The sequence below is a fragment of the Gouania willdenowi genome, chromosome 17 (genome assembly GCF_900634775.1).
Source record: "Gouania willdenowi chromosome 17, fGouWil2.1, whole genome shotgun sequence".
Taxonomy (NCBI): domain Eukaryota; kingdom Metazoa; phylum Chordata; class Actinopteri; order Blenniiformes; family Gobiesocidae; genus Gouania; species Gouania willdenowi.
This window is the reverse complement of record NC_041060.1, coordinates 34,075,663-34,095,256: the sequence shown is the minus strand read 5'-3', so window position 1 is coordinate 34,095,256 and position 19,594 is coordinate 34,075,663. Positions and strand designations below refer to the sequence as shown.

The following is a 19,594-nucleotide window of genomic DNA, read 5'->3' as shown; positions in this document are numbered from 1 at the left end:
CAAAACAAAAACGTAGCGTACCGGACCGACCCACTTTGGGTCGACGTCCCACTGGGACGATGCCCGTTATGCCAAATGGCCAGTCCACCCTTGGTTACCGCCACCTATCAACAGACGTCTGAAACCCTCACCCACATCTCAGTGTTGAGTGATGGAAGAGCTCAGATGAACCCAAACACAGTGAGTTTGATGATATCTCGCTCAGCCCTCAGGTCTGTTTGCTTTATGTGGTGATGTCGGGCGAGCTGAGCTCATCTCTCTTTCCCCTCATAAAAGGCACTTTTAAAAGCTGGTTACCATGGATACTGGCATCTCTCCAACATATTGTAGAGAGCAAGAACTGTGCCATTTTTCATCCATCATACGATCATCCATCCTTTTTATTTTTACCTCTTCTCTGAACTACATTCCCCAAACATGTCCCAGTTTGCTCCTTTAGAGCACTGGTTCTCAACCTTTTCAGCCCACGACCCAAAATAAAGGTCCCAGAGAGCGGGGACCCCCACTGTAGCTGAAGGTGGTTAACACAGACATGAACATTGAAGAACAGTCATGTGGAGACAGGACCATCTCTAAGGGGGAATAAAGGGGAGAGATTTTTGGGGTCCATCCATAAAGTCAGTAAAATGATGGTCTATTGTTCTATGAATCTGTGATAACCACATTTATTTATTTATCTGAATAATATCCAGTTATCCAGGAATGTTTATTATTATTATTATAGTCATCTTAAAGATGGAAATCCTGGTTTTAATCACTAATAAAATGGGTTCAAATGGACTAAAATGGTGGAAAAGGTGGTGAAATGGGATTTGAAAAACCACAGAAAGTGGTTAAAAGTTGCAAATTAGAGTGGTCACAAATGGACAGAAAAAGTGGTAAAAAGGGTTCAAAGTGTCAATATTTGAACAATTACTTTAAACTGGCAAATAATGGGCATGACAAATCATGAACGTGGTTAAATTGGCAAAAAAATAAGCATGAAATAGGGTGAAAAGAGGTTAAAAGTGACAATAATAGGTCAACATATGTGACATTAGGTGGAAAAGTAGTGGAAAAGGTTTATAATTGTTGAAAATGCTTTGAAAGGGGAAACGATGTGCAGAACTTGAAATTATGTGGATAAGTGTCATAAATGGGAATAATGTAGCAAAAAAGCATTAAAAGGAGCAAAACAATGGGAAGAAAACGTGATGGAAATCGGTTAGAATATGGTTAGTTTGGTGTATTTTCAGAAAACACACACACACACACACACACTGTAGACTTGTGTCCATAGCTCTGCTTACGATTCTGATGTTCTTTGTGAATGTTTTTCTCATCACTGAAGTTTTCCTTAACTCTGACCCTTCACTCCGTTTGAGTACATGATCCTGGCCACCATCACGGCCAACTGTGTGGTCCTGGCCCTGGAGCAGCACCTTCCTGGAGAGGATAAAACTCCCATGGCTAAAAGACTGGTGAGGCTGCATGTTATTAGTCATTTTGTGACTTTTTTCTCTCATTTTCTGTGCTTTTTGTTGTTGTTTTGCAGTACATTTGTGTATATTTGTTGTCATATTATGTGTTTGTGCAGTCGTTTTCAGCTTGTTGTTGTTTTGTTTATTTCTTGTATTTTTTTGTATTTTTGGGAGTAAATACTTCCACCAAGAACGTTTGTCTGTTTGTTTGTTAGCAGGATTACATCAAAAGCACTTTTTGACAGAATTATAACATGGAAGGGCCACTGTATCACAGCGGGGGCCACAGAAATGTGATTATATCTAATCTGAGGGTCACATGACCAATATTTATGTCAGCATTTAGAACAATGACCAATCTGAGCATTAACAGTGGGGGAATAGAGGGTTTTATCTATATTTTGTCTTTGTGGTTTTGATGTTTTGTCAGTTTTTAGTCATTATGTGTGTTGTTTTTGTGTGTGTGTGTTCTTTGTGTAATGTTTGTGTATTTTCCTTTTATTTTGTGAACAATTTGTGTGTTTTTGGAGCCATTCTGTAGTGTGTCATTGTTTTGTGTGTGTGTTTTTGTTGTCATTTTATGTTTTGTGTGTTATTTTGTGTATTTTTGGAATGTGTGCATTTGTGTACTTTGTGTATTATGTTGGGCTTCATATTCCTAATAACTTCTTGAATGACATTTTTTGGGGATTTGCTTTGGGGGCCACAAAAATTCAGACTGTGGCCCTCGGGCCGCCACTTGCCCATGTCTGCCTTAGGCCATGGAAGATTCCATTACATTTTGGAGGGGATCCAGATTATTAATCTGATTCTGGTCGATTTGGTTCTTCAATTATTCCAACATGGTTTCATCTCGATCAGATCAGGGTTGTGCGTTTTATCTGGATCTTATTATTAAAAAATGTAAATGTATTTTTGGATTCATTTGTGATTTTTACTTTCTGTCAATTAGTGCATTTTTGTTGTTCTTTTTCTGTAGCTTTGTATGTTTTTTAAATTAATATTAATGAGGATATAAAATAGTTGTGAGCCTTTAAAGTGTGAATGATCCTGATACCATGATCAGGATCATTGATCAATGATCCTGATCACTGACAATATCTGGTAAAGAACAGATTTGGATCATGGAGGATGTTTGACTTTCTGACTGATCTGGTTTTTGTGTATTTTTGTTTTTGTTTTGAATATTTTTCTGTATTTCTGGCGTCAAATATGTATTTTAGTTTTTAGTTGTCCTTTTGTGTATTTTTCTGTAGTTGTGTGCTTTTAAGAGTCATTCCAGTGCATTTTTGTTGTTGTTTTGTGTTTCTGGAAAGTTGTGTATTTTTGTCTCATTTTTTACATTTTTCTGCATTTAAAAAAAATATTGTGTGTTTTTGAATTAATTTGTGATTGTTTTTTTCGATTAGTGCATTTTTGCTGTTCTTTTGTGTGTTTTTCTGTAGTTTTGTGTGTTTTGTTCTGACTCATCCTTGTGTGTTCTTATTGTGGTTTTGTATATTTTTCTGGTCATCTTGTGTGTTTTTTGGAGTAATTTGGGGTATTTCTTCCATTGAATTTTTGTATTTTTCTGTAGTTTTGTGTGTTTTTTGGAGTCATACTAGTGTATTTTGTTGTTTTGTGTTTATAGAGTCCTTTCTTGTGTATTTTCTTTCTCATTTTGTACATGCTTCTGTATTTTGTTTAAACAACTGTGTTTTTGTAGTAATTTTTATGTCTTTGTTGTTGTGAATTATTTTCTGTATTTTTGGATTTTTTGGGGATTTTTTTTTCTCCAATTAGTGTATTTTTGTTGTTCTTTAATGTGTATTTTTCTGTATTTTTTTTTTTTACCCATTCTTGCGTATTTTTATTGTTCCAGGATTTAATCAGTGTGTGTTGTCCTACAAAACTCACTGAAGCTTAATCACTACAGCAATTAATGCTAAACGGCTAACCTGGTCGTGACCAGGTTTTTATCTGGCTTGGATGTTAGCGAGTCCTAAAGCCCCGCCTCCTGACCAATCAGATCTCTTAGAAAACGACCTGCCCATTGATAGATGATCCTGGTTGGTGCAGATCTGACAGCTGAGTTTATAAAGAAGATTATTAATTATAAATGCAATCCTTTCATTTACTGATGACATCCTTTAGAAAAGATATAGATCTATATCTGATGGACTGATCTACAGTCAGCTGATGAAGCCTGTGTGTCGTAGTCATTAGTTAATTCATTCATTCATTATTTCATACGCTGGGGCTGACATTATCAGCAGGAACACGTACAATGTGCTCTCATCCCAGTGTGTGTTATAGAGGTCTACCTGAATAGAAACATGTGTGTGCTGTAATAAAGTTCAACTGTACGTTTATCATCCAATGGATTAAAGGTCTTATGTCATGCTATTTTTCACCATCATCTCCATTTGTTCTAAGAACCCCAAAAACATAGTATTTGAGGTTTATTTTCACAAACTGGCCTGTTATCCAGAGTTTTAGCCTCTGAAAAGTCACTTTCTGATCAGCTCTACACAAACAGGCCGTCCTATAGACGGGACACTGACACCACCCTCCTCCCACCCACTCCGTAGCAGAGCTCATGCTGCTTTATAAACATGAGACAGAGTGTGGGGGCGGGGCGTTCGCCGGTACATACATAGACTGTAGAAAACACATACATAGCACTGCGTAAAGGACGTTGAAATGCTCACCTTCGTACACGTGTCTGTTTACATGTCAATCATGGCAGAGAGCTTCCTGGAGGCGTGGCTTCTCCAGCTCAGTGCCTCGTCAAATTCGTCACTAAAGTGGGAACGCGTCATCAAATCAGAGCGAGGTGTTTGTGCTCACCCTGTTGTAAGAAAGGAGCAAATCACCCTCTAACTAACGATTGAGGGAATCAATGAAAAAACACTTTGATCATGTGTTTGAAGCCCTAATAGACCTTTATCATGTTTAAAGCACAGAAAAGTTGATTTAGCTTAACATGGGCTCTTTAATATAATAAATATTCTCACGCTTTTACACATTCATGTGTCAGCAGCTTCCTGTCCAGGATTTTCTCATTCCTGCCTTTTCTGTAACAACAGGGTTGTCTTTGGTCTGAATTATGGATTTTAATTATTCATCATTTTAAACTTCAGCATCCTGGTCAGTACCAAGTTATGAAGTGGATCAGATCTGAGCGAGTATAAAAGCCCCGCCTCCTGCTGTGCGCAGCACTAATTCACTGTTGCTCTTCACTGTCATCATGGATTTCTATTCATTATATTTGTTTATGATCATAAACTGTTCCTCCATTCATTGTCAGTCTGCCAGTTCTCTCCATTGATTGGTCAGATGCTGCAATCTCCACCCCTTTCATGTGCACGCGCCCGTAGCGAGGCTGTAATCATTTGGCTTAAATTGTGTGTTTTTGGTGAGTTTTTTTTATTTTTTTATTTATTGTTTTTAATATTTTTCTGTATTTTTGGATTAATTTGAGATTTTTTCCTGTTCTTTTGTGTACTTTTCTGTAGCTTTCTATGTTTTTTTTTTTTGACTCTATTTTCATTTTAGTTTTATTTTGTATTTTTTGAAGTCATTCTAGTGTATTTTTGTTTTTGTTTAATTTTTATGGAGTCTTTCTTTCTTCTTCTCATTTTGTAAATTTTTCTTTATTTTTTTTAAACGTACTTTTGCAGTAATTTTTGTGTGTCTTTTTGTCATTAATATTTTTTTTGTCTTTTTGGATTCATTTGTGTTTTTTCTTTTCTATCATTTTATGCGTTTTTGTTGTTCTTTGTGTATTTTTCTGTAGTTTTGTGTTGACTAATTCTTGTGTATTTTTATTGTGGTTTTGTAGAGTTGTCTTGTGTGTTTTTAGACTATTTTGTGTATTTGTTCCATTTTATGTTGAATTTTTCTTCAGTTTTATGTGTTTTTAGAATCATTCTAGTGTATTTTTATTGTTTTGTGTTTATGGATTCTTTCTTTTTTGTGTAATTTTTGTTTGTCTTTGTTGCTGTTTTGAATGTTTTTGATTTTATTAGTGCATTTTACTTTGGTGTATTTTTCTGTAGCTTTATATATTTCATTGACTCAGTCTTGTGTGTTTTTTGTGTTTTGTTTTTCTGAATTTTTCTTGTTGTCTTGTTTGTTTCTGGAGTAAATTTGTTTGTTTTTCCATTTTATTTTGTATATTTCTGTAATTCTGTGCGTTTACTTTGGTGGGGACGCACACAATTAAACAGAGAGCTGCTTGTGGCCCCCGGGCCGCCAGTTGCCTACATCTGCTTTCGCTGCTATAGAAATAAATCAATGTTACAAATTTCACTTAAAATGTATTTTACTTTGTGTTTTAATGGAATTAGATTCAGTCACATGATCAATCAGAGAAAAGTCTGATTTTAGAGCTTTCTGAAGTGAAAATGGGAACTGGGTCCCTGGAGAGGAACTCACTGCCTCCATTCTACTTTTAGACACTCTATGATTCCACTGTAAAGCAGCAGGAAATAGGACGTCAACAGGTCTATGAGGGAGAAAGTCAATTCTAGATTTCACAGGAAGCCGAAGCAGATCAGCCAAGCTTAGCTAAGCTAACTTCTTTAGCTAGGTGTGTTTTCCTCTGACCATTGGGTTTGCTAAGCTAACTTCTTTAGCTAGGTGTGTTTTCCTCTGACCATTGGGTTTGCTAAGCTAACTTTTTTAGCTTGGTGTGTTTTCCTCTGACCATTGGGTTTGCTAAGCTAACTTCTTTAGCTAGGTGTGTTTTCCTCTGACCATTGGGTTTGCTAAGCTAACTTCTTTAGCTAGGTGTGTTCTTCCTCTGACCATTGGGTTTGCTAAGCTAACTTCTTTAGCTAGGTGTGTTCTTCCTCTGACCATTGGGTTTGCTAAGCTAACTTCTTTAGCTAGGTGTGTTTTCCTCTGACCATTGGGTTTGCTAAGCTAACTTCTTTAGCTTGGTGTGTTTTCCTCTGACCGTTGGGTTTGTTAAGCTAACTTCTTTAGCTAGGTGTGTTTTTCCTCTGACCATTGGGTTTGCTAAGCTAACTTCTTTAGCTAGGTGTGTTCTTCCTCTGACCATTGGGTTTGCTAAGCTAACTTCTTTAGCTAGGTGTGTTCTTCCTCTGACCATTGGGTTTGCTAAGCTAACTTCTTTAGCTAGGTGTGTTCTTCCTCTGACCGATGGGTTTGCTAAGCTAACTTCTTTAGCCAGGTGTGTTCTTCCTCTGACCATTGGGTTTGCTAAGCTAACTTCTTTAGCTAGGTGTGTTCTTCCTCTGACCGATGGGTTTGCTAAGCTAACTTCTTTAGCTAGGTGTGTTTTCCTCTGACCGTTGGGTTTGTTAAGCTAACTTCTTTAGCTAGGTGTGTTCTTCCTCTGACCATTGGGTTTGCTAAGCTAACTTCTTTAGCGAGGTGTGTTTTCCTCTGACCATTGGGTTTGTTAAGCTAACTTTTTTATCTAGGTGGGTTCTTCCTCTGACCGTTGGGTTTGCTAAGCTAACTTCTTTAGCTAGGTGTGTTCTTCCTCTAACCATTGGGTTTGTTAAGGTGTAGTTAGGTGTGTTCTTCCTCTGACCATTGGGTTTGCTAAGCTAACTTTTTTAGCTAGGTGGGTTCTTCCTCTGACCGTTGGGTTTGCTAAGCTAACTTCTTTAGCAAGGTGTGTTTTTCCTCTGACCATTGGGTTTGCTAAGCTAACTTTTTTAGCTTGGTGGGTTCTTCCTCTGACCATTGGGTTTGCTAAGCTAACTTCTTTAGCTAGGTGTGTTCTTCCTCTGACCATTGGGTTTGCTAAGCTAACTTCTATAGCTAGGTGTGTTCTTCCTTTGACCATTGGGTTTGCTAAGCTAACTTCTTTAGCTAGGTGTGTTTTCCTCTGACTGTTGGGTTTGCTAAGCTAACTTCTTTAGTTAGGTGTGTTCTTCCTCTGACCATTGGGTTTGCTAAGCTAACTTTTTTAGCTAGGTGGGTTCTTCCTCTGACCGTTGGGTTTGCTAAGCTAACTTCTTTAGCTAGGTGTTTTCTTCCTCTGACCATTGGGTTTGCTAAGCTAACTTTTTTAGCTAGGTGGGTTCTTCCTCTGACCATTGGGTTTGCTAAGCTAACTTCTTTAGCTAGGTGTGTTCTTCCTCTGACCATTGGGTTTGCTAAGCTAACTTCTTTAGCTTTGTTCCTGCAGGAGAAGACGGAGCCGTACTTCATCGGGATCTTCTGCTTCGAGGCTGGGATCAAACTGGTAGCGCTGGGCTTTGTCTTCCACAAAGGCTCGTATCTAAGGAATGGCTGGAACGTGATGGACTTCATTGTGGTGCTCAGTGGGTGAGTGACGCCCGCCCATTGTCATAGCAACCCGCCGGCAGGGCTCGCTCGAGTAAAGAATCTTTGTCTCAAAAGTTGTCAACTCATTGGCTGCCAAACATACTGGTGAAATCTGCTTCTGGAGGAGGAACAAGTATCACTTCTGCAGAGCGCCACACGCTCTGTCCAACCAACCAATCAGATGCAGGCGAGGTGGCAAATCAGAGGGAGCTGCTACAAATCTCACTTTCAAACAGCGGACACAGAAACACTGTACTGAGGGACAGTACGGCAGCCCTCAAAGCAGACACACAAATTCACTATGAAAACGTACACAATATGACAACAAAAAACAACATGTAGACAAAGTCCCTCCAAAGATGCACAAAATTCCAACCCATCTACTCAAAATGACAAAAACATACAAAAAACAACAAGAAAAAGACTCCAAAAATGCACAAATTTACAACAAATATGTACACAAAATGACAACAAGAACACACAAAATTATAACAAAAACACATAAAATGACTCGAAAAACACCACAACAAAATTCTCCAAAATGACAAAAACATACAAAAAAATGACTCCAAAAATGCTTGAATAAACAACAATTTTTTTTGAGGAAAATGACAAGAACACAAAAAATTCTTACAAAAACAGAAATTAACTAGAAACAAATCCACAACAAATATTTAGAAGAAAATGACAGAAAAAATACACCAAATTACAATAAGAACACAACATTATAATTTCATTACAATAGCGAGTGTAAAGCCAATGGTTCCTGGTTGCTATAACAACAAGAGAAAAACCCCACAGAAACATTTTGTGTCTCTAAGCCAATTACAGTGAAAATTATAGTGGAAATGTATGATATTGTCCCAAAACATGCACATGAGGCTTTAATCAGTGTAAGATTGTAATTTTAGTTAGTTAAAAGAAATAATATACATTTCTGTTTCAGGAAGTAAACAATGTTTTCCCGTCCTTTTTCTGCAATCAGGGGAAGTCAAAGCTCAGTACAGGATGAATTCCAGTGAATTGGCTGAATGGTTAATCTGGTAAATGTGTAAGAAGAACCAAAGATGTGAAGGAATCCACATGGTTTGTGTTCGTGGCTCTGTCAGTGGGAGGATCACAGGTTTGGCAGTGGTGTGTTAAACCTGATTTCGCCTACTTAGACCTGAACATAAAACACACACACACACACACACACACACACACACACGCACACACACACACACACACACACACACACATGGACTGCGGAAGCCTCCAAATGAACAAATGTACTGAAAGCGTTTACGTGGTTATCAAACATCCTGCTGTGTATGATGCGTGCGTTAACGTCAGTGTGTTGACATGTCTTCTCGTGTGCGACTCCCACGTCTTTGAGTTGCTTCAGGATTTCTGATTCCTTTGCCTTTTTCTGCAAAAAACAACAACAGCGACAGCGTGAAAGAGCAGTTCATGACTCATTTACTCTGAATTCTTTGGCTCCGAATGAGTTTTCAGTGCGAGCTGCTGAGATGTGTCTGAGCCAAGGGTTGGGGGTCAATTATAATTGTAATTGCGTAATTGATAATTGATTAAAATGATGGCGTAATTATAATTGTAATTTTAAAAATCTGTGGCTGTCGTAGTTGTTATCAAATTGTAACCGAGTTCAAATATTTGACTTTGTAATTATCATTTACAATTATATACAATTATAAAAATTGTCAATTATAATTTACCGCTAAACTGGGGAACCCTGTTACAGTTCTATGGACAGTTCTACACATATGTAGTTAATAATTATTAACATATCAAGCTTTATCAAGCTTTCCCACATTTTACCATTAAAAAAAAAAAAAAAAAAGAAATCTAGAGGTATACTGACACAAAATAGGCTCAGACGCACACACCCAAAATATTAAAACCTATATTTTCATTGATTAGGAAGCCTAACAATGTAACCAATAGATATGAAAGAAATGAGAGGATAGATATTTCTTCGATAATTTTTGAGATAAACGTAACGCAGCTTTTCTCAGCTTCTGAGCCGTCGTCAGACCTCAGTCTGTAAAAAGCATCAATGACACAATTTCATACTCAATAAATTAGGCTCGGATATATACAGAGGCACTGATTTGATAATTGGCACAAAGTAGGCGCACTTACACGTTTTTTTAACAATTGGCTTTAAAAAAATATGGTAAACTACTATGGATGTTACAGTTTATCCAGGACACACACAGGCACACACACACACACACCCACACACACACACACACATACACACACACACACACACTGTCTGTGTTCATCCACCTTCAGGCACACACCATTGCTTGTGTGAACACACACACCAACGCTCTTACGCCCACACACACCAACACTCATGCACCCACACACACCAACGCTTGTGCGCCCACACACACCAACACTCATGCACCCACACACACCAACGCTCTTGAGCACACACACCAACGCTCTTACGCTCATACACCAACGCTCTTGCGCACATACACCAACGCTCTTACGCTCACACACCAACGCTCATGCACCCACACACACCAACGCTTGTGCGCCCACACACACCAACACTCATGCACCCACACACACCAACGCTCTTGAGCCACACACCACCAAGCGCTCTTACGCTCACACACCACGCTCATGCAACCCACACACACCAACGCTTGTGCGCCCACACACACCAACACTCATGTACCCACACACACCAACGCTTGTGTGCCCACACACACCAACACTCGTGCGCGCACACACACACAACGCTCTTGCGCACACACACCAACGCCTCACGCTCACACACCAACGCTCTTGCGCACACACACCAACACTCTTACGCTCACGCCAACGCTCTTGCGCACACACACCAACGCTCTTACGCTCACACACCAACGCTCTTGCACACACACACCAACGCTCTTACGCCCACACACACTAACGCTTGTGCGCGCACACACACCAACGCTCTTGCGCACACACACTAACGCTCTTACGCTCACACACCAACGCTCTTGCGCACACACACCAACGCTCTTGCGCACACACCAACGCTCTTACGCCCACACACACCAACGCTCTTGCGCACACACACCAACGCTCTTGCGCACACACACCAACGCTCTTGCGCACACACACCAACGCTCTTACGCTCACACACCAATGCTCTTGCGCACACACACCAACGCTCTTGCGCTCACACACCAATGCTCTTTTGCGCACACAAAAGCGCTCGTGCACCCACACACCAATGCTCGTGCTGGACCCCCCATGGCCCTCCCATAGCGACGGGCCTGCTCAAATTCATACACACACACACACACACACAGAGCCACCGATCCACTTGTGTGTAAAGCACTGCCCCTCCACTAGGGGGCAGTATTGTCGTCTCAGTTGAACATTTACCGATACCAGCTACATACTGTAGATGTCTAATAACATCACTGGTATTTACTGGTATTGTCTCATGCTTATCATAGTACCACTCTTGGTTTGACAACGTTTTAATGGATTTTTATTAGTAAAAATGTTTTTGATAACACTTCTCTTGATGTATGTGATGCTGTATGTTATATTACACAGAGTAAAAATGGCCAAATAATGATAGTGTATAGTCATTAGTGAGGACGCAGAAGACATCCTCACTATTGTTATTTTGTTTGTCTGCGTTAACTCCTCCTACACCGATTTGGACAAATAAGCTATGAAAACATTTAGAAAGTTCCAGAGATTTATGTACTTGTACTTTTTGATTGATTGCATTTTTATTGGAAACTTCAGCTTTTTCAACTTTTAACCCATTCATACCCAGCCATTCTTAAACTGATTTTGACTTTTCAACTTTTTTCAACCTTACTCAGCCTTATTGCTAATGTTCAGCTATTGCTAGGTTAATGCTTTGCTAATGCTAGGTTCATGCTAATTCTAGGTTAGTTCTAATGCTAGGTTAAGGCCATTGCTAGGTTAATGCTAATGCTAGGCTGATATTAATGCTAGGTTAATGCTAACACTAGGCTATTGGAATGTTCATGCTATGCTAATAATATCCTAATGCCAAAGCTAATGCTATCTAATGTTAATGATAATGCAAATTTATGCGAATGCAAACTAATGTTAATGATAATGCAAATTTTTGCGAATGCCAGCTAATGCTAATGGTAATGCGAGCCAGCACCTGCATCTTCACTTGCTTTTTCTTCAGGAAATGCAAATATTCCAATTAAACTTAGAATCGTCACCACACAGAGAATCAGACATTCATAAACTATTCAGACGGCACCTCATTCACGTTGTGCAATGACTCAGCACCTTCCTACTTCACCTCCTGCAACATCTACAGACCATCAACTTTCCTGCACCTGTGGCTAACCTTAAGTTTTAAATCAGACATAAGACAAGCCAGGAGTTTTAATAACTGATGAGTTTCATCTGATTTCATTGAGAGATAAAGCTGTGTATCATCTGCATAGCAATAGAAATTTATATTATGTTCTCTGATAATGTTACCTAGTGGAAGCATATATAATGTAAAGAGTATTGGTCCTAAAACTGAACCTTGTGGAACTCCATGATTAACTCTGGCTTGCGTTGAGGAGAGATTATTAACACGAACAAATTGGGTTCTGTCTGATAGGTAGGATTTAAACCAACCCAGCGCTGTTTCTTTAATCCCAAAAACACTTTCCAGTCTCTGCAACAGTAGATGATGAGCCACTGTATCGAAGGCTGCACTGAGATCTAAGAGCACCAGAACTGAGACACGGACGGACATTAGCTTTGTTTCTAATTGTTAGAATTTTGTCAGTAAAGAAAGTAAGTCTCAGGTTGACAGGAATACAGGTTTCCTTTTTTTTTTTTTTAAAGGGGACAGTGCAATTTCATATAACACATGAACAAACATGGTTAAAAAAAAAGCCAGAATTAGCCAGAAGGCCATTTTTCATCTGTATTCCCCTGGCCAAGATGTAAAAAGGCATTAAAATACAAGCATGACAATACATTTTCAAGTCAGTAACAACAATAACAGTATCTGTTACAATATTAAAACACACAAAAAACTTGTTACAATATTAAAACACACAAAAAACACGTGTTCAAAAGGCTACATTATCTAATACAATACAATGCAGCACAACATGCTCGACTTTTAATGTTGGCAGACGTACATCTTAATAAGACAAATTATAATTTTTTTTGTAAAGGCCTTGAAAGTGGTTAGCTGTTTAACCTCCTCAGGTATTGAGTTCCACTCAGCAGCGCCCCTAACTGACCAGGCCTAGCGACTGAAAGCACTCCTGCGCAGAGGGATGACACAATCGCCTCTTACAGAGCCTCGAGTGACGCGCTCAGAGCTGTTTCTTTGGCTGACGAACTCCGCCAGAGGAGCTGGGGCCAAATCATGTGTTACTTTGTATATGAGACTCAGATCTGCAAATCTATGTACTTTTTTAGGATTGCACAGTGATGATAGTGCCTTGGTTTTCTATCCAAGACTTTAATGGCTTGTTTGTATAATGTTTCCAAAGGTCTTTTTGCACTCTGACTAGCCTGAGACCAACTTGTTAGGCAGTAGTTAAAGTGGCTGAAAATCATGGAATGTAGAACAATTATTGCAGCTTCGGTTGACATTTCATTTAGAATTGAGCGGAAATTTGCTAGATTAAACTTGATATTTTTACATAATTTGTCAATATAGGCTTTAAAGGAGAAGTGAGAATCTATTACTAACCCAAGGTATTTGTATTGATTTACAATTTGTAATTTTTCTCCAGCAACTAGTATGTCAGGATTAGATGAGGCTCTATTGGTTTTACTGAAAAACATACCTACAGTTTTCGAAGTATTTAGCTGCAGGCAGTTCTCCTGCAGCCAGGATGTGACAAGAGTCATTGCTTTGGTAAGTTTATCTGCAACAATGTCCTTGGAGCGACCGTGAACAAATACAACGGTGTCATCTGCATACATCAAACATTCAACTTCAGAGCAGACAGTCGGCAAATCATTAATAAAAAGGCTAAATAAGAGGGGCCCTAATATTGAGCCCTGAGGAACCCCGGTGGTTAGCCTAAGAGACTCAGACTTGCTGTTGTTAATTAATACAGATTGAGTACGATCATGCAGGTATGATTCAAACCAGCTCACAGTGTCACGAGAGAAATTAAATTGTGAGAGCTTAGAAAGTAGAACAGAGTGGTTTACTGTGTTGAAAGCTTTCCTGAGATCTAAGAATACCACCCCTACTACTCCACCCTTGTCAAGAGAAGATTTTATTTTCTCAATAAAAAGGCATGTAGCCGTTTCAGTGGAGTGTTTGGATCTGAAGCCAAACTGCATGGTGTGGAAAGAGGGGGAGCTACTGTTTAAGTACTGGACAATCTGCTCAGCCACCCATTTTTCTGCAACTTTGGAAATGGCTGGAAGAATGCTTATGGGTTGCTAGTTATTTAGAGAAGATTTAAAAACTGGTGTAACAATTGCAGATTTCCAGGCCTTTGGAAAGTGACCACTGGAAATTTAAAGATTAATGATAGAAGCAACGGGAGGAGCCAGAGCAGATCCCAAATCTTTGAGCATGTTCATGTCGATTCCAAATACATCCCTGGCCTTAGATGGTTTGGTGGGTTTTTATTATGTTAATGACTTTGGTCTCAGTGATGTTTGATATGAAAAAAGACTGTGTTGCAGACAATGAGTATTCTTTTTTTTTTGGATATAATGCCAGGTTATTTTAGAATTTCCACGTGCACTATTCAAAGCAGTGATGAAAAAGTCAGCTTTATATTTTCTTATTTCTTTCACTACTCTATTTCTTAAAGAGATAAATTGATGTCTGTTATATCCTGATTTTACAGCCAACTTTAAGGAATTATCTCGTTTTTTCATCAGTTTCAGAATAGATTGATTTACCCAGGGAAAACCATTTTTTTGGCCCTTAATTTAATTTTCTGTGTAAATTGTGTAATAATTTGCTGTATTTTGTTGGAGAATTGAGAACAATCCTTGTCCAAGTTTATGCCAGAGAGTAATTCATCCCAATTTACATCATTGATTGAGTCCATGAAGGTTTGTTGTTCCTGCTTTGGTATCCTAAAGGATTCTGTGGCTGGCAAAGATTTAAAATGCTTTTTATTTGATTTTCTGGTGAGATTGTGGTCAGACAATCCAGTATGCACATTGTAAGATTTCAAAATGCTTTCTGGCCTGTTTGTAAAAGCTAAGTCAATTTGAGTGCTCGTAGAGTTTGTAATTCTCGTGGGGCCTTTAATCACCTGAGCCATAATCATTTTATCCATAACCTTTTTCAAGTTTTTCTTGATTTGTTTGACTTCCCAATTAACATTTAGGTCACCCAATATTATAAGTTCTTCTGCAAGGTTGAGTTGTTTTAATAAAATCTCTAGCTTTTCATAAAAATCTGCATTTGAAGATGGAGGTGTATACATAACCACAAGAGTGAAGGACATTTGCTGTGACAAAGTTACATTTAAACCAAGAAATTCCATATCATTCTCATCTGCAACATGATTTTCATTACAGATAAAAGTGTCCTTGGCATAAATCATGACTTGATACTTTGTATATTCAAATGTGCACATAGAATGCCTTTTGGTTTAGATCTTGAGTCCCAAATTAATTTAGAGTTATTAACTGTCTGAAATACCCAGAGTTTCCGGTGTTTTATTATTGCGGGATTTGTCGGTTTCCTGTTTCTAGTGTTGACGTTATTTGAAAGTAGCTTTACATTTACTGTGCTGTCACCTGTTGCACGGTTCTCAAACTTACAAGGAAGAGAAAGAGAAGATGGGGCTCCGATTTTACTTGCCATTGTAGAAAGAGTCTGACAGCTGGAAGTTAGCGAGCCAGCCGCTCCGGTGAGATCCGTACCAGCTTTCAACCATGCAGTCTCTGCTGTACTATTGCCGACGCCACTCCTACCAGCTGTTTGTGGACTGTTTACAACGCTCCCCCGCGCTGATTCCAATGAGGAGCCCACGGCACAGTTCAATGAGCACGATGAACCCCGGTGAAACAGCGCTCCACGGCCATCCCGAAAGGCGTCCTCTTCCAAATATCCATTTGACGGGGGCATCCCGTTCCCGTGCGGTGGAGAGGGCAGAGCTGCACAGCCGGCAAACTCGCTGCTAATCCCTGATGGATCCGTCCAACCGGTAACCACATCCGCGTCGATCACTGGTCCCGCCGCGCTCGCCGGAGAGATGGAAGAATCGAGGTAAGTGCTTAGCTCAAACGTGTAGTTTGTAGTAAAAGTGCGTACCTGTAAGTTTCCTGCGATGCTTTTGCTGTTGCTGTGGTTTGATGCGATGATATGAGGGCTATCTGATGTTGGGCCATTTGTCGGACCGGGGCATTGGTGAATGTCCCCGGACAGCAGAAGGCAGATGGTGATTATTAGTGCGAGGCTCTGTTGCGGCTTTAGTGGATTTGGTGTGCTTTCTGATTTTGCTGTACAGATGTGGATGAATGAGTGTAGCAGCCAGGACTTGTCTTTCAAGTCCAAGATGTTTGGTGACTTTGATTGTCACAAAGTCCACTGATATAGGTTTGATGATGCTATTGGAACTACAAGAGTCATCCAGAATTTGACCAGTATCTGTGTAAAAAAAGGTGTTTGAGAGCAGTGCCTAAGCGAAGAGCGCTGCAGCTATACCTGTCACACCCGGCGCCGCCATCTTAGGTAAGCTGACCAAACATCAACAGAGCTGTGGCCTTTTTGAGCCTGGCTACAGTGTTGAATAAAAGCCATGGATGGTTTTTGTTTTCCTCTATTAAAGTTGAGTAATAGGAAGTTCTAGCTTTGCAAAGAGCTTTTTTTATATTCTAACAAACTCTTTCTCCAGGCAATATGAACTTCTACCATGTTTGAAGAGAGCCACCTCCTTTTCAATTTTTGCGATGCCTGTTTTAAAATATGCAACTCATAATTATACCAGGGAGCGACCCTCTTATGACATAACATCTTATTTTTAAGCAAAGCAACAGTATCCAGAGCTGTGTGCAGTGACAACATTGCACTAGTGACAAGATCATCTATTTTCTCTATCGTAAAGCATTGATAGCTGCTCTGTGTTCAGATATCATATAGATAAGAGGTAAGCAATGATGGAACTACATCTTTAAATCTAACTACTGCTTTTTCAGACAGTGATCTACTATATTCTGAAAGAATAGGATTTTGAAGATATATTGTCAGGTGATCAATATCTAGACCATATATTAGAACAAGGTCTAGGGCATGATTAAGATAATGAGTTGGTTTGTTTACATTTCGTGTAAAGCCATATGGATCTAATAGGGAGGTAAACAATTTATTTAAGCCGTTGTTTTCATCATCAACATGAATGTTAAAGTCACCTACTATGATAGCTTTATCAGTGCTCAACACCAGAACAGTGAGAAAGTCGGATAATTCAGAGAGAAACTCTGAATATAGACCAGGAGGACGGTAAACTATAACCAGTAAGATGGGTTTTTTTATTTCATTTTTTGGATTACAAATTTGAAGAGAGAGGCTTTCAAATGAATTTTGTTTAATTTTGGTTTTTGGGGTAACTGATATGGTGATTACCATAACTGGGAGGGCTGACTTCATTAAGAACAACAAAATCTTTATTTTTGAGCCAAGTCTCTGTGAGGCATAATACACCTAGTTGATGGTCAGTTATAAGATCAATCACTAAGAGGGATTTAGACAAAAGTGATCTGATATTTAATAGTCCACATTTAATTGTTTTTTCATTGTTTTGTGTTCTGTTTGTAGTTTTAATTTATCATTAACTCTTATGTGGGATTTAGTTTGCACTGTGTGCTGCTCTATAAGCACAGTGTTTATAGGTTATAAGTCAGTCCCTCCAGGATTTCACGATGTTGCAATCGCAATTATTAACGCAAAATCAAGCAAACTCCACGAAGTCAGTGCGACAATGCAATTTTCCCAAAAGCCCCCAAATTTCCAGTAACTTCACTAAAAAATATATATATAAATATGCGCCCGCTTATTGTTATTTTTGGCATTTTAGCGCTTGTAGTTGCTACGGAAGTAGCGGAGGATGTAATATGGGCTTTGCGCCATAAACATGTATACGTAGACGCCGCATCAACTGCTGCCGCCCACTAGAGCGGAGCATCTACGTATATTATGTCTATGCTTTGCACTGCTTACAAGAAACCTACGAAGAAGAAAATGCCTACGTCACATTCTGTTTTCCACCAGTGCCGGGAGAAAGTGTTCAATGAAGTCATGTGCGATAGAAATATGTTGCATTTGCTTACAAAAATATTGGCTAAGGACCGTGTAAAAAAACAGAACCCAACATTGTTTCATATGAATGAACTTTTTTAGTTCAAAATGTTATCATCAAGCAAAAGCGGAAGTCGTCTATGGACAAGCATTTTGCTTCTGCAAAGCACGTCAAGAGAGTGAAAGCCAGGGCACAACCCCATGTGGAGAACAAACAGGAAGCACACAATATCATTACATACAGTATGTTTGTTAATGCTTTGTATTTTTTATTTTTGTTTATGCCTAAAGAAATATGTCTTCATGACAGGTTCATGTTATGCACTTTCCTTAAGTTCATTATTGTTTACTGACTTGATCTTCTGATGATCATTTTGATTAAAAACTGTTTGACCTTTTGCATTCAGGGTATGCTCAATGTATAAGCTAAAAAAAAAAGTGTTTGCATGTTTTGCAAAATTGTATTGGTGTTTGCGTTCCAACAATAAAGCATATTTTTTCTAGAACATGTCTGGTCAATATGTATTTATAATTGGTAGAAACAATTAACTTAATTGTTAGTAAAGTATGTTTTAGGGCTGAAAAAAATCTCAACTTTTTACCGCAACTTTTGGAAAAATGAAGCAGCTCTGCGTCTAATGGCGAGGGGATCGCAGCGGCAGGCAGAGTAGAGCGGTGTTTGTCAGTGGCTGTGCGCGTGGAGCTAGCCTCTGTACTGCTGCTCTTTCGACGGGCTACAGAGGAGGATTTGGGCCGGTGGAGGTGTTTTCCTGGTGGTTGTTTCAGTCGGCTTAATTGACTGAGTTTGTCTCCATTTTTGGAGAGGGCTTCAAAGCGATTATGGAGAGTAAGCAGAGGAGGGACGTCATTTTCTGTGTTTTATCTCGTCCCCGGGTTGATAACCTTAGCATGGTGTGGAACAGGACAGTCTCAGGGAACTGTATCGTTGTCACATGGAATATTATGGAGGAAGGATGACAGCGCTACTGATTGCTGTATAATCGTGCCTGTATACTTGGTGAGTAATTCATCTTTCTTTTTTAGCTCGTTAGAAAGGCAGTGAATCTCTTCCCGTAGTTTGGTACTTTGTCGGCATTTAGTAGTAAAATGTCTTTCTCTGACGGCAGGTGAGGAGCAGCGTCTCCACCATCTGTAGATGCGGCCATCTTGGAGTCGGTCATGACTATGAATCTATATATTTCCTATAGGATGTCATCGGGTTAATGAAAGGATGCATCGATGTTGAAATATTCTCTCTCCTGTCAGCGTCACATCAGAGCCACACAGTGACGTGTTCACACATCACCTTTTATTGCACAGGTCGTTTTCTAAAAGATCTGATTGGTCATGAGGCGGGACTTTAGTACTCGGTCAGATGCTAGCCAGAATAAAACCTGGTCCCGACCTGGTTAGTCGTTCAGCCTAAGTTACCACGGTGATTTAGCTCTAAGACGTTAGCCAGCTTTGTAAGACAGCACACACTGATTAAATCCCCGAAGTTAGCGCAATAAAAGGTAATCCAACCAACAAAAACACACAAAATGACTGAAAACACCAAAAACTGCAAGAAAAACACACATTATGCAGAAAAATA

The 19,594-nt window shown here is 39.3% G+C and overlaps 1 protein-coding gene across 1 annotated transcript in view; it reads left to right on the top strand.

Annotated features, from left to right (window-relative positions):
* The first annotated feature begins 1,354 nt into the window (after window positions 1–1,354).
* LOC114479317 (voltage-dependent R-type calcium channel subunit alpha-1E-like) overlaps window positions 1,355–19,594 on the top strand; it is a 127,970-nt gene continuing 109,730 nt past the window's right edge. The window contains 2 exon segments of the mRNA XM_028472947.1: window positions 1,355–1,460; window positions 7,609–7,748. Of these exon segments, the coding sequence (XP_028328748.1) occupies window positions 1,368–1,460; window positions 7,609–7,748 (233 nt within the window). The 5' untranslated portion in view covers window positions 1,355–1,367.